This window comes from Schistocerca cancellata, chromosome 1 (assembly GCF_023864275.1).
Source record: "Schistocerca cancellata isolate TAMUIC-IGC-003103 chromosome 1, iqSchCanc2.1, whole genome shotgun sequence".
NCBI lineage: Eukaryota > Metazoa > Arthropoda > Insecta > Orthoptera > Acrididae > Schistocerca > Schistocerca cancellata.
Window position 1 is genome coordinate 751,489,980 of NC_064626.1, and position 15,293 is coordinate 751,505,272.

The 15,293-nt window shown below is 45.1% G+C and overlaps 1 protein-coding gene across 1 annotated transcript in view; it reads left to right on the plus strand.

The window, feature by feature from the left end:
* LOC126100560 (uncharacterized) overlaps window positions 1–15,293 on the plus strand; it is a 167,739-nt gene that overhangs the window by 101,539 nt on the left and 50,907 nt on the right. Inside the window, exon 4 of the mRNA XM_049911216.1 lies at window positions 12,188–12,336. Within this exon, the coding sequence (XP_049767173.1) occupies window positions 12,188–12,336 (149 nt within the window). The remainder of the gene's footprint in view (window positions 1–12,187; window positions 12,337–15,293) is intronic.

Sequence of the window (15,293 nt, forward strand, 5' to 3'; positions counted from 1 at the left end):
TATCAGTATCGCAGAGGCCTAGTGAAAGTGTTAAAGTATTAGGTATGTGGAAACAAAGGAAAACTGGAAATGGGGATTTAGAAATCAGTAAACGAAGATTGGAGTATATGGCTTAGATAATTGCCATAAAGGGATGAAAAGTGAGCTTATAAGTCTGCTCGACTCACTGACTCCTTTAGGTACAAGGGGCATGTTTTTCAGTGAGTACTGTTTTGAAATAAAAATAAAACAATTAGACTTTTATTAGCAGTTTCATTTTTCATGAAAGCCTGTACTTTACTTTCGTACATGATTCCCACCAACGTTTCGTCACTTAGTGCATATACAGCCAGATTTTGGATACCATCCTCGTAGAAATCTGCTACGTGACTGGACAACCACTGCAACTCATACCCTCGCAGTTATTGATGTGCTGGATCTATATGTCCCTCAAGCTAGGACACACACTCATCTTCTTTGGTCATGTGACAACATAAGCCACAGTAACTTTACAATGCAATATACAATTCAGGTTGACGGACATCATTTTGAGCATTTATTGCATTAATGTGGTATTTACAGGTAATCACGCTGTAACAGCATATGTTCTCAGAAATGATAAGTTCACAAAGGTACATGTATCACATTGGAACAACTGAAATAAAATGTTCAAACGTACATACATTCTGAGTTTTAATTTAAAAACCCACCTGTTACTAACTGTTCGTCTAAATTTGTGAGCCATATGTTAGTGACTATTACAGCGCCATCTATCGCAAAGTAAAAAAAGCGGTCCAACTAAAACATTCATATTTCTTTATGTACTACACGAATATGTAATAAAAATGGGGGTTCCTATTTAAAAAAACGCAGTTGATATCTATTTGACCTCTGGCAATGCCATCTAGCGGGCCAACCATAACGCCATCTGGTTTCCCCCTTTCATGCTTATTTCGTGAGATATTTGGCCCAGTCACTATCAATGGACCACCCGGTATATTGCATTGTAAAGTTACTGTGGCTTATGTTGTGATATGACCAAAAAAGATGAGTGTGTGTCCTAGCTTGAGGGACATATAGATCCAGCACATCAATAACTGCGAGGGTATGAGAGAGATTTCTTACATGGAAAATTATGTGCACTATAGATACTGAGATTTGTTCCAGAACCACAGTGGTCAAGAGAAGACATTACCTGTACATCGATCGGCGTCAGACTGTAGCGGCAATTGTAATATTTAATTGTAGTTACACTGGTAAATATGTTCCTAGCTTCCAATAGTCTTGTGAGTCTTGCATGTATTTGATGATCTGTAGAAAACTTTTGCTGGTTTAACTGTCAGTGCAATTTAGCGATCTGTGCAAAATAATTTTACTGCTGAAAGTCTCGTCTGCAGAAAATGATGGCGACTGCTGCTCCCACTGGACCCGCACTGCAGCTATGCGTCATCGCGCTAGCAACGGTAAACACACGCATGTGGTCCAGAGGATGACTTGGCGCTTATTTAGATAGGCATCTGATGTCAGTGTAGCATTCGAAGAACTTTCACATGCCATCAGCAGCAGAGTGAGATTGATGGGTCACACTGGCTTGCATCTGGCGTTGACATGCTCTGCAAATATGTCTTTGCTCCTGTCCGGTCACGTCAGCAACGTATTTCGAGAGGAATTTCTCAGGTACCAAGTATGAAAGGGATGTCTCCACCTCAGCTTGTGGGACCCAAACGGGCACTGTACATCACATCATGGGGAGTGCCAGTGCATCCCAACTTCTGGGAGCGTGTGCAATAGCCTCCTTTGTGGTCCAATGGACAGGGAGCAGCTCGCAGTGTCTGCGTATGTTGATAGCACGTCTGTTTCATTATTTTGCGAGTGGGTGTGTAGGCTGTGTCATGGAATGGATGACAACGCCCTCTGGTGGTGGTACTGTTACTAGGTCAGTTGCACTCTGGATCTCGTGGCGAACACACTGGATGGCGATAGTGCCTCATATTGTTTAAATAAAGACTGGTGCATACAAAATAATAAAGACTTATGTCTAGCACAGGTCGAGTCCTCTCCCTGCCATTTCCTAGGTCAGTTAACTTAGATTAGTGGAGGTAGCCCAAGAACCCTTTCTTTCCCACCATTTCCTTAGGTTAGTAGAGATAGCTGAATTGACCTATCTTCCCTCCCAAATTCAGACTTCCCGCCAATCCATAGGAGGAGGTGTCGGTCGGATAACTTAGTTTAGTGGAGGTAGCCCAGTTGACCTATCTTCCCACAATTTTTCTTAGGTTAGTAGAGGCGTGTTGCATTTTTGGGGGGATGGGAGGGGAGGGGTGGTTAGGTTAGTGGAGGTAGCCCAATTGACTTATCTTCCTGCCAAAATTCAAACTTCCCACCAAAATCAGCCATACTGAATGACGTCACGGCCGCCATCTTGGGTGATGTCATGCACTGCTGCCAAGTCGAGATGTGGCCATCTTGTATGACGTCATCGCTGCCATCTTGGATACATCTGGCAACAATGCAAAGTGGGGTGGCACCGCTGTAGCTGTACTACTCATAAAGTGTAATTCTTGGCACTTACGGAAACTAATCCCACTAACGTGGAAATTGTAAAGCATATGTTCTCTCCCACTTTTTCAACAAATTCCTGCACCAAATCGTCAGTAACAACCGAAGTTCACCCATTTCCGTTATCACTCGTATTTCATAGTCAGCGGGGTTCTCAGTCAGAGGAGCCATTTCAAATACGAATAAACAATCGTAAACACGCCGAATGACTGTGTATTGGCGACTGCGGCTTGCCAACAGTGTGCGGTAGGCGTCATGCATGCACTAAATGCCTACAGCAGTGCTGCAGCAGTGGAATTTCAAAACGGTACTTACTTTAAAAACTCGCCTCTTATATCTTTGCCAGCAAGATAGACAGGTGTCTAAAGATGTACTCGTATAGCTATTTCTTTGCACCCCTTGACTTTGTCATTATTCCTAACTCTCTGAGAAAGTGGTGCTCTTCCCAGCTGTAGTAACCGCAAATACCCAAATGTTGGAGTGCTGCTCGAAAAATCTCAGATCGAGACCATTAACTGAATTAAGGGATACACAGAACAAAATCTATGCATCTAGATGTGGTGAGAATCTTATAGCTGGGAACAGCATAGATCATGTGTTTGACCCTGTGGAAACACCAACAAACAGCATTTACAACTGCACTCTGTGCCAGCCAGTTCCATGTAGTATCAGTTAGTGAGTAACTTTGGAATAGCTGCTGCATGGTGTTTAACAGTGATCTACAGTTTCTCTCTTGGGATAATAACGCCTATTGCAAAATATGAGCAAGGAAGATTTGTGTATTGTCTTAATCACTGTGGGATAGTAGCATTTAATGTAAGCAAGCAATAAGCAATGGTAAGCAGCCATACATTGGAGTACAGGTAGAAAATGCAGGAATCGACACTGTTTCAGTAGCGGGTCGCTATAAACGTTGAATCTGCAGCTGTCAGCACTTTCTTCCGGCATCATATTAGAATTGATGCTATTATGAATGTCATATTCGAAGTCAATCGTGACATAGTTCACTTCCTCCTCTCCCTTTCCCCTCTCCACTCGCCCACGCCTCTCTACTCCTCTCGCCTCCTTCTCATTTTTGCTCTCACTCAATACGTATCATTTGATGTCTGTACATGAACCATGGACCTTGCCGTCGGTGGAGAGGCTTGCGTGCTTCAGATAGCCATACTGTAGGTGCAACCACAAAAAAGGGATATCTATTGGGAGGCCAGACAAACGTGTGGTTCTTGAAGAGGGGCAGCAGCCTTTTCAGTAAGTGCAGGGGCAACAGTCTGGATGATTGACTGATCTGGCCTTGTAACATCATCCAAACCGGCCTTGCTGTGCTGGTACAGCGAAAGGCTGAAAGCATGGAGAAACTAAAGCTGTAATTTTTTCCGAGGGAAAATGGCTCAAAATGGCCCTGAGCACTATGGGACTTAACTGCTACGGTCATCAGTCCCCTAGAACTTAGAACTACTTAAACCTAACTAACCTAAGGACGGCACACAACACCCAGCCATCACGAGGCAGAGAAAATCCCTGACCCCGCCGGGAATCGAACCCGGGAACCCGGGCGTGGGAAGCGAGAACGCTACCGCACGACCACGAGATGCGGGCTTTCCGAGGGAATGCAGCTTTACTGTGTGGTTAAATGATGATGGAGTCCTCTTGGGTAAAATATTCTGGAGGCAAAACAGTCCTCCATTTCGATCTGCGGCCGGAAACTACCCTGAAGGTAGTTATCAGGAGAAACAAAACTGGCATTATACGGAGAAGCAAGTTCCTCTGGGGTGGAATCTTGCAGTGTCGCTCGAATCTACGTGCTGTCCAATCTGTCAGCCGTGATCTGCAGAAGCAGTGCCTGTGTCTGGTGGACAGCAGAATAGCGATCTGGCGAAGGTTGTTGCGACGCTAGTTCTCGCAGTGTCGTGTAGTAAAACTCAGAGGTCGATCGGAGCCAAAGCGCCCTGTCTCATCCGTAAGCTATGAGCGTGCGGCGAAGAGCTGGTTTAGCGCACTATGTCCTCCATCGTGTCGTGGGATCATAGGTATGATGCCGTCGCGCACATTTGTGCCAGGTAGTAGCGACGGATACACCGCAAGCCTCTTACCGGAGAATGCTGACGTTAAGTGTCCAAGGCCAACTACTATGGCTCTTCTGTTGTCGTCGCAGAGTCACGGAGCAGAAGGCCTTATGGTCGGTGAATGCAGTGGGCCACAGCTCGGCACCGACAGTTGCTGCCCGGAGACCTCGAGAGACGTAAATCCTGTCCACCCTGATGGCCGAGTGACCGGTGAAGTGTGTTTATCTGCGTCGGTCACCATGGATGAGTGTCCGTGTATCATGCAAAGCGAGATTCCGGACCATAGCTTGAGGGGCTGGACGTGGGACATGGTGAGGGATCTGATCCTCAGAGTGTAAGACGCTGCTTAAGTCTCCGCCCACCACGAAGTGCTCTGCAGCGCCTTGGAACAATGTAACTACCTCAGTGGAGAAATTGAGTGTTCGCTCTCGACGCTTCGCAGTACCAGACGGGGCATACAGATTCACAAGGCGGACTGTGCCAATCATGAGCGCAATGCCTTTCGCTGATGGCAAATACTGAATATCCATTGGTTCGATGCCATCGCGTAGTAACATGGTCGCACCACTACCGCCATCAGAAGTTGGGTTGATGTAAGACGCGTATCCATAAACATCCAGGCGAAGATCAGGACATACCTCTTGAAGAAACATGATGTCATGTCCTTCAACAGCTGGGTTTTGATTGCGGAACTAATGGCATTGATACTGACTGTACCTATCCGATACACCTGGGCCATTGGATATTGCGATGATGTATCCTGTAGACGTGTAAGACAGTGACATGTCGCTTGTCCGACCGTCCCTGCCACCCGCACGGTAGATGTTACTGACCGGCAGAGCCAGGATGTCCGTCCGACGATCCGTCGGCTGCGGGCATCAGGTTGTCGCTCGCGTCTGATACAATTATTTCCAGTCCATCTCGGATGCACAGTCACCAAACTGGAGGTGTGGTACGTTATGCGGTGCATGACGTTCATCTAGTATCTTAGCCACAAATTCGTCAGTGAGTTGAGCATCGTCAGTGTGGCTTTGTCCTTGAGCTGACGATACCAGCAGCGAATCAGGAGCCGTTGTAGTGGGGTCCACAGCCCATGCCGCAGATGGTTTGTCCTCATCCTCCTGCTACGTATCACCATCTCGCGAAGCATTTCCTGCAGGCAGCCTCATCTTATTTCGTCTCTCGGGCGACTTCTGCTGGTGGGAACGCGTGCCCGCGCCCTGCGGATCACGACAAACAGTAGGCACCTCCTGCATCTCCGTGTCCGAGCTCGAATCGATGTGCTGGTGCTCTCCTGTCTCACATGGCTGGATTACAGATGTGGTCAATTCTGTCGAGCACGGCGACGGTGCCGATGGAGGCTGCTTCGTCGTGGGCACGGAGACCAGGCCGGTAACTGGAACGGAACAACGTCAGCGTCCGTCATGTTACTCGCTGCCTCAACGTATGTAATAGCGTTGTCGGTTGCCATGTAGGCGTCGTGTCTGCACGTGATATCTGGAAGAGGCGTCTCTGTAGGCATTCAGAGCGTACATGCCCTTCCTGCCCGCATCCTGAGCAAGCCTGCAGTTGATCGTCACGTACGATGGGATGTGTTTGCGCAGTTCGATTCGCTCCTGACGCACTCCATTCAGAACAGGATATGTCTCGAACGTATGCCACTTTTCTTCCACGTGACTTAGTACTTATCTGTAAGGCCGAGCGCGTTAACGACAAGCGTGGTCGGCAATTCAAACGGCAGCTCGAAGATCCGTATGTTCCGAACGCCAAGTCGTGCATGTTGCCGTTCGAGTGGTGGTAACGATAGCCATCGGCGGAACGGCGAATAAACTGTTCGCACTCTGCTTCATCGACAAATTTCAGGTAAACTGTGCTGGATACGATCAAAAGATGTATACCGAGAAGTACCTGTGGATCGACGTGGATTACTTCATACTGGAAACGCTCTACTTCCTATGCCTTAGGTCTTGTGTACTGGGCAAGCAACGTTAATTTAATCGTGACCTTTCTATAGAAAGCCCCATCATCGTTCGGGGTTATCTGTTCACACTGCAATGCCAGTGCCCACGCGAGTAAACAACGGCCCGCTTGCGGAGATCCGCACAGAGCCCTGCACACGTCCGCTTCGCAACACGGCTGAGAACCGACTGACCGACTGAGGTACTGATGCGTAGCGCCTTCGCATCGCTCCTGTCACTTGTTAGGACGACATCGTTATAGGCATGAGTCATCGACAGATGTCACCAGCTGACATGGACCTGAGTTACAGAGCTGCACGTAGTTGTACTAGTAGGCGGCAGAGGTCAGCAGTTGACGCACAGTGCTAGCAGTCGTAGTCAAAACAATGTTGTAAAGTTGTGTTTTATTAATATTTAATGTATTTACATAATTATAATTGTTTTTTATGTGAAATAATTAGCAGTGTGAGTGTTGCATGAGTGAAGAAGAACAGAAATAAATGAAAATTGTTTTGTTTATTCACGAAGTACCAGTTAAACTATAGAGGGGATTTACTGTAATTAAATGTGCAGTCAGTTTATGGTACTAATAAATCGTGAATAGAACAAAAATTAATCGGTAATTTCAGAAGGAGTAATTTTATTTTGATGCTTTTCTAAATTTATTTATTTAGCAATTGCCATAGAAAGAAATGTTTTACTATGATTGGTCATTCAAGTAAAGCGCGGGTTAGCGCGGGATAATACTGCAACCTGATTTGCTGATTGTGATATCAGCCAATGAGAAAAATGCAGGCTGACGCCAAGCTATGCTGGGAACAAAGCCTTTAGTGTGATCTAGGAGGGTCGGGGCTGAGGGTTAGGACTAGTAACATCTCATGGAAAGCAGCTCTGACGAAAGTACTGTAAAATTGCGGAAAAATGCTAATTATGAGTTCGCGAAGTAGTACAGAGTATATTTAAGTTTACGGTATAGTGGAAGTCGTGTGGAATTTCGGACGGAATATCAAAATTATTGCTTTTGGCTGTTAGTTAAAACCGCGTGGCGTGTTGTGCGATCTAAGACTGGAACAAGTATTACGTGTAGAGCAGAGTGCACAACATTTGAGCGAGCATTTTCATCACTAACGATCCGGTGAACTCTATTAACTTTGGTAACGGGTGTAAATACCATAAACTGTCTACGTAAGTGATTGTGGTGTGCGTGTGAACTTTACGTTGTGTTGCCACTTAGTACAGGCTTGGCAGTATTAACTGTGATCTTTATCGTAAAAATACACCTGAAATTTTACATTGCCAAGTTAAAGCTTTTATTTCAGTAGCTAGCCACATCCCGTTTACCGGACAATTCTACGTATGTTGCGACCTGCAATAGACAGTAGTGGTCTAGTATTTTCTATTACAGCTTTTAGCTAGACAAATGAACATTGCTGGACACTGGCAGGTCGGTAAAACGTAACGTGCCGCGCCGCAGTACGCAAGCACGATTCAGGGTCCGTCCTCACAGCTTTAGTTCCGCCAATACCTCGTCTCCTCCCTTCCTACCTCGCACTAACTGACAGCGCCAGCAAGGTTCGGTTCTTTAATGCTTTAGGAATCATTATAATATTGTGGCATTTTTCTCAGAGTTTTTTTATGAGTTGGATGGCAACTAACAATTAAAGGGACTCGGAACGAAAGTGACAGAAAACAAGAAATACACCAGTGGATTGTCCATTATCAAAGCGCTCTAAATCCGTAATAAAACTGCTTGACTGTTAATCATTAGGTGTCTTTTTCTTTGCCTGGGACCTAGAGCAGGAGTACATCATACTTCCTGCCATGTGCTGAGCCTGCGGAGGTTCGTAGTGTTATGTAAATTCTGATTTAAAGTATCTGGCATTTGACAGCTAGCGCGTTGGACTGCTTCCGCCATCAATATGCTAGTGGTATCCTGACGTTGCTGGCTCCCAACGTGTTGCCGCATACTCCCACAGCGGAAATCAGTGCAAGCTTTCCTGGACGAGAAGATAAAGGCTATTTCAAGAAAACAACGTAATTCTGACATTTAATATTCAAAAAAGATTTTAGATATGTTCAAAAGCACTATGGAGATTTATACCCTATGTGCATTTCCATTTTGTAGGAAACAGAATAGTTGTTAGTTAACTATTGACCAAATTGCAAAAATAAGAAAATAGCCGCCGCTTTCCGATGCCTGTAGGTAGCAAACGCAATGTGACGTGGAACTTTGGAAAAACCCGTTGCCGAGTAAAGTACACTACTGGCCATTAAAATTGCTACACCACGAAGATGACGTGCTACAGAGGCGAAATGTAACCAACAGGAAGAAGATGCTGTGATATGCAAATGATTAGCATTTCAGAGCATTCACACTAGGTTGCCGCCGGTGGCGACACCTACAACGTGCTGACATGAGAAAAGTTTCCAACCGATTTCTCATACACAAACAGCAGGTCACCGGCATTGCCTGGTGAAACGTTGTTGTGATGCATCGGGTAAAGAGGAGAAATGCGTACCATCACGTTTCCCACATTGATAAAGGTCGGATTGTAGCCTATCGCGATTGCGGTTTATCGTATCGCGACATTGCTGCTCGCGTTGGTCGAGATCCAATGACTGTTAGCAGAATATGGAATCGGTGGGTTCAGGAGGGTAATACGGAACGCCGTGCTGGATACCAACGGCCTCGTATCACTAGCAGTCGAGATGACAAGCATCTTATCCGCTTGGCTGTAACGGATAGTGCAGCCTCGTCTCGATCCCTGAGTCAACAGATAGGTACGTTTGCAAGACAACAACCATCTGCACAAACAGTTCGACGACGTTTGCAGCAGCATGGACTGTCAGGTCGGAGACCATGGCTGCGGTTACCCTTGACGGTGCATCATAGACAGGAGCGCCTGCGATGGTCAACTCAACGACGAACCTGGGCGCACGAACGGCAAAACGTCATTTTTTCTGATGAATCCAGGTTCTCTTTACAGCATCATGATGGTCGCATCCGTGTTTGGCGACATCGCCGTGAACGCACATTGGGAGCGTGTATTTATCATCGACATACTGGCGTATCACGCGGCGTGATGGTATGGGTTGCCACTGGTTACTCGTCTCGGGCACCTCTTGTTCGCATTGATGGCACTTTGAACAGTGGACGTTACATTTCAGATGTGTTACGACCCGTGGCTCTACCCTTCATTCGATCCCTGCAAAACCCTACATTTCAGCAGCATAATGCACGACCGCATGTTGCAGGTCCTGTACGGGCCATTCTGGATACAGAAAATGTTCGACTGCTACCCTGGCCAGCACATTCTCCAGATCTCTCACCAACTTAAAACGTCTGGTCAATGGTGGCCGAGCAACTGGCTCGTCACAATACGCCAGTCACTACTCTCGATGAACTGTGGTATGTGTTGAAGCTGCGTGGGCAGCTGTACCTGTACACGCCATCCAGGCTCTGACTCAATGCCCAGGCGTATCAAGGCCGTTATTACAGCCAGAGGTGGTTGTTCTGTGTACTGATTTCTCAGGATCTACGCACCCAAATTGCGTGAAAATGTAATCACATGTCAGTTCAAGTATAACATATTTGTCCAATGAATACCTGTTTATCATCTGCATTTATTCTTGGTGTAGCAATTTTAACGGCCAGCAGTGTATTTTGGTAATCAACGAAAAAACTTTTTCATCTTACTCTAAATTTTTTGATGTAAGACGTAACATAGTTGAAGCTGTTTCCCAGACGGAAAATTTCACCCATTCCAAAAAAGTAACATAACTGGCCGTAATTAAAATGTAGAAGAGATTTTTAACATGCTTTTGGGCATTGTAAAGGTGTGTATTGTAAGTGAATTTAGATTTTTAGTATGCGTTTTGTTGGAGACAGAAGCTTTTCTATCGCCACAGAAAGTGGAGCACTGTGGTAGCGGCTTGCAGACGTTGCTTGTCACTACAGCGTCCATACGTGTGACCTTAGAAGTCAGGTTGCAACTAATTTGTATAGGACTATTGTAAGGTGTCAGGCAAATCCTAACACCTTCCATGAAAACCCTGACGTGATAGCAAATCCAAAAGTATGTCACATAGTTCCGAATAAATCCTGACATTAAATTAACCAAAGTAATACGATCAATCAGTGAGCAAATGGAATACTACACACTAACACAAGAATGCCTAAATGCATGTCATACCTTCCCACCATGAAACAGACGAAGTTCCGAGGGGAGATACGAGAACAGAAGCTGAGAGCAGAGTCGTGTAAGCTAGAAGGCCCTAAGATAAGGGACAGCTAGAAGGCCTTACGATAAGGGACACCCACATCGCCAGCCGACGGCCAAGACCACCCCCCAGCCCATGTTAAAAGATAGAGCCCTCCAGAAGGACAGTATAAATCTTACGATAACACTAAAAGGACCACACCAGCTGCAGGTTTTAGCGTGAGACTATACGTATCTCTGTTACGTAGCAAACATTAAAAACATTGCCCCACCACGAAAAGTATAACGTTTCTCATTGGATAGACAGAATTTTTGTAGGCGGATCTTAAGGTTAACATTACGACCCTGATTGGTCAGTTGAAAACACAGCCAGATAGCTTTTGTGAAACCAACTTCGGTAAATTGTAGTAAGAACAAGTTAGAAAAGAGTTGCTTCCAAGACGGCAAGCTGTTTGGAGCTGCGCCACCCGCCGCCCCCTGACGCTGCCTAAACACCATCATGGTAATGAAGGCATGCGATGCCGCATAACAGCGCATAAGGCTTCACTCAGAACTGCAGAAGTCTCATCTGTTACATCCCCTTTGTACGTAATACTAGTGTCGATCGTCAATTAAACTTCGTGGTATTCACATTTGCTATTAGAAGTTAAAAATCTGAAACGTGATGATTTTTCTGTTATGTAATTATTGAGAAGCCACATCAGCCACTGTAATTACGACAAGTTAAATAAGTAATTAAAGATAATTGAGGGTCACTGTAGACCATTTTGATAGTTTTCTCTTTTATGAAACTTAACTTAAACCTAGATTATAGATGTGATATGGCATAGGTCATCCTTCGATCCATTGTAGAACTTGGAAACCCATTCAGGGAATATTCGTTCACATTCTTGTTGAACGCAGTTGGTTTTTATCATCCTGTATTAAAATATTTCCTTTTATCAATAGTGCAATTTACAAAAAAATTTTGTGAGTAGAATAAAAATTCCAATGGTAAACTTAACTGCTTTTTCAACGTTATTTTACCAGCTAACTAAAAATAGGAAAGCCTTGAACCCCTTCCACTAAATTTAGTTAGTATTAAGATTCGTTTACAGGGAGTGCAGTGGAGCTGACGCTGAAATCATTAAGTGTTTGATTATATCATCGCTTGTCTCACTGAACTCTACATGTCATGTGTGGTCTGGCGTCTCCTTACCAGCAACAGGTCCCAGTTTCAAACTAGGCAATTCCCTAAAAAACACACTCAGAGCGTCGTTGCGCACACCAGTGCACTGATTGAGTGTAGCGACGGTTTCGCTCCCCTCGCCGCTTCCCACGTTACACGAGAACAGAAGCTGTTTTATTTGTTAGTTACTGTGCAGTGCAGCGTGGCTGGGTTGTGAGCTCGTGCCGTGGTCCGCAGCTGCTGGAGTGGCTGTTCCGGCGGCTGTCCGCGCCCTGGCCGGCCGTGCGCTCCCGCGCCAGCCTCACGCTGCTCTTCACGGCGGCCAGCGGCGCCCTCATGTGGACGCTGCGGCGCGGCGACCACCCCAAGGACACGCCCATCTTCTGGTCAGCACCCACCTGCCCGGCTCTGCCAGTTGCGCTCGAGCTGATGCCGAGAAGAATACCGGTTGTCATCAGGAACCCGATGTTATGAATATTAATTTTTTGTGACAAAGCTTGTACATCGTCTTTGGTATCGTGCTCTGATACTAAAACACTGAGGTCTGTTAAACTGATCATTGCAGCTCAGCTACAGTAGCCCCTTACACGTGCCAGTCGTACGACGGTTGTCCAGAAAGTAAGTTCCGATCGGTCGCGAAATGGCAACCACTGGGAAAATCCGGTAAAGCTTTGCACAGATGTTTTGGGCAGAGTCTCTAGTATGCCCGTCGATCGTGTCGCGTCGCTCTTTTCAGTTTCGACTGAACAATGAGCACCTAAAGATGCGTAGGGAATAGCGTCTACCGCCAAGTATGAGTGCCCAGCTACAGATTTCGCCTGTGTCATGCAGCCCACATAACACAACTGTCGAGCAGTTCCTTCTTCGTGCAAATCTCGGCCGCACACTGCAGGGGCAATGAAGACGCTCCTGCGACGTTTCCGATGAGAAGTGTTTGATCACCCACAATATAGTCCGTAATTGGGTCGCCCAGAGTCTCATCTCTGCTCACAAGAACCGCTGACTATGAAGACAAAGTTTTTCCACAGACGTCGAGCTGCAGACCAGTGCAGACAACTGCCCGAAAGCACAGGCCGCTGCTTTCTATGACGAGGATTTTGGAAAGTTGATACAACACTACGACAGAGCTCGAAGCTGGAGCGCCGACTATATAGAGAAGCAGGTGGAAGATGTACCTAACTGTTGCAAATAAAACGTTTCTGGTTTTCTCTGTGGTTTCCATTTCCCGACTGATCGGAACTTACTTTCTGGACAACCCTCGTATTTGTTGTTGGTTCACAGTACCGTTGAATTTTTTAAATAACCTCGATTGCATTACCACATTTACACGAATCTAATGCGTCATCGATTTTAATGCGCACAGCAATTTTAAAAATTAAATTAATAAAAATAGGAATTTTGGGACAGCGCTGGTAGGATATTTTTGTATTGTTTAAATTTATTTTACAATGCTAACTTTATTTCAAACGATAGTGAACGTATTTTTAAGTTACTCATTACCGTACTAAGTGACATTTTCATTGTTAAAACAGAACGCCTAACTTGATTACCTACATGATATACAAAGAAACGTACTGTATATTACATTCGTTACTCATACTGTCCGCATTACTGGAATCCTCGGAAGAGTCTACTTCCGAAATCGATTCATTTCCTCCTTCCCTGCCATCTTCGGTGTCGTCCCAGAGCACATCATCTTCACTGCCATCCAGATTATTTGAAATACAGCATTTCCTGAATGATTTTACGATCATTGGTGCTTCGATGCGTTTACAGGCAGCCGAAACACAGTGCGCAATAATGTAGGGTGCAGCACGCTTAATTTTTCCTGTCGGAGTCAGTTCACGATTTGGTTCGCAAAACAATTTTTTGTACTGTTACGTTCTCCTGAACGTAATCTTTAGAACGTTTATTGATACTAACGTCCAGCGGTTGTAATACAGTAGTCACTCCTCCACTAATAATAACAAGGTCACAAGATATGGTGTGGATCTTCTTTTCTACGTCGTCAGTGAGATGACCCCGAAATGCATCAAGACATATCATTGATGGTTGCTTGTAAAGTCCGCCAGGACGGCGTTCCCACACGTTTAGTAGCCAGTCAAGCATTCTCTCGTGTATTGGCAGACATTTGCAATTTTGGTTTTTCATTCGCAGCCCACACAAATACCACTCATCGCGTCTTCCATGCGACGCTCACTATCGACAAAATCATTTTTAGAGCGGAATTTTACGCCCACATTCGATAGAAGGGTCCCAGATTGGCCTATTGAAATATTCGTTTTATCTACACGTGTTAACAGGGTCATTCAAACACGAAGAACAGCTACTACTACAGGAGCGACTGAGCACTGCTGCTGCATGGCGGGAGCAGTCAGTGCGGGCCAGGCCGATGCAGTAAGCACAAGTCTCGTTTCATGAGAAATCCATTTTGTAACATACCGATAAAATTATTTAGGAGTGTTGCATCTACCTGTTTGGTTAATGATGTGTTCTTGTACTGTGGTAATGTGTTTTATTCTCTGTACAGATGGTGTGTGTAACAAAGACTGAAATGCGACATAGAGGCTAATGTCATTTTTATTCTTTTTTTATGTTGCTACTTCTGTTTTTTCACCACGTAAGTAATTTTTAGTTTATTTTTAACCCAAATTATTCATCTTTGTACAGTGAAACATGTAATGTACGTATTTTTATGAGCAGTATATCTAATCTTTATGTATAACAATCGGACATGCTGCTGATTACAACTGTGTCCACTTCGTCAGCAGTATGTCTAACCTTTAAGGTTAGACATACTGCTGATAAAAGTACGTACAGTACATGTTTCACAATATAGCCATGAAAAATATAGTTCATACGAGGGTTGGAACTTTAATAGTGGCAACTATTTATTTACAGCTCGTACAAAATAGATAAGTGTTTCAAAGTTTTATTAACCTTCAAAATAGTCACCAGCATTGTGTATAACCCGTTGCCAGCGATGTGGAAGTCGTAGGATACTGTTAGCAGTGCCAGTTGTATTGACAGTTCGAGCGGCGCGGTCTGCTGCCCGACGAATTTGTAGCAGATCTGAAGCGATTGCCGTGATTTGTTTCCTTCAGTTTAGAAATCGAGTTGAACTCACGAGGGCTTAAATCAGTGGAGTGCAGTAGGTGGTATAGCACTTAGCAGCCCCATTAGTCACACCAACCAGTAACAGCTTCCACTGAACATGCTTGACTATTGTCCTGCAAAATGATGGTCAGGTCCTGCAGAAAGTCTCATCACTTCTGTCTCTATGCTGCTCATTCTTGGAACACAACGTAATACCAGCTTAGAGACAGAAGTGATGAGACTTTCT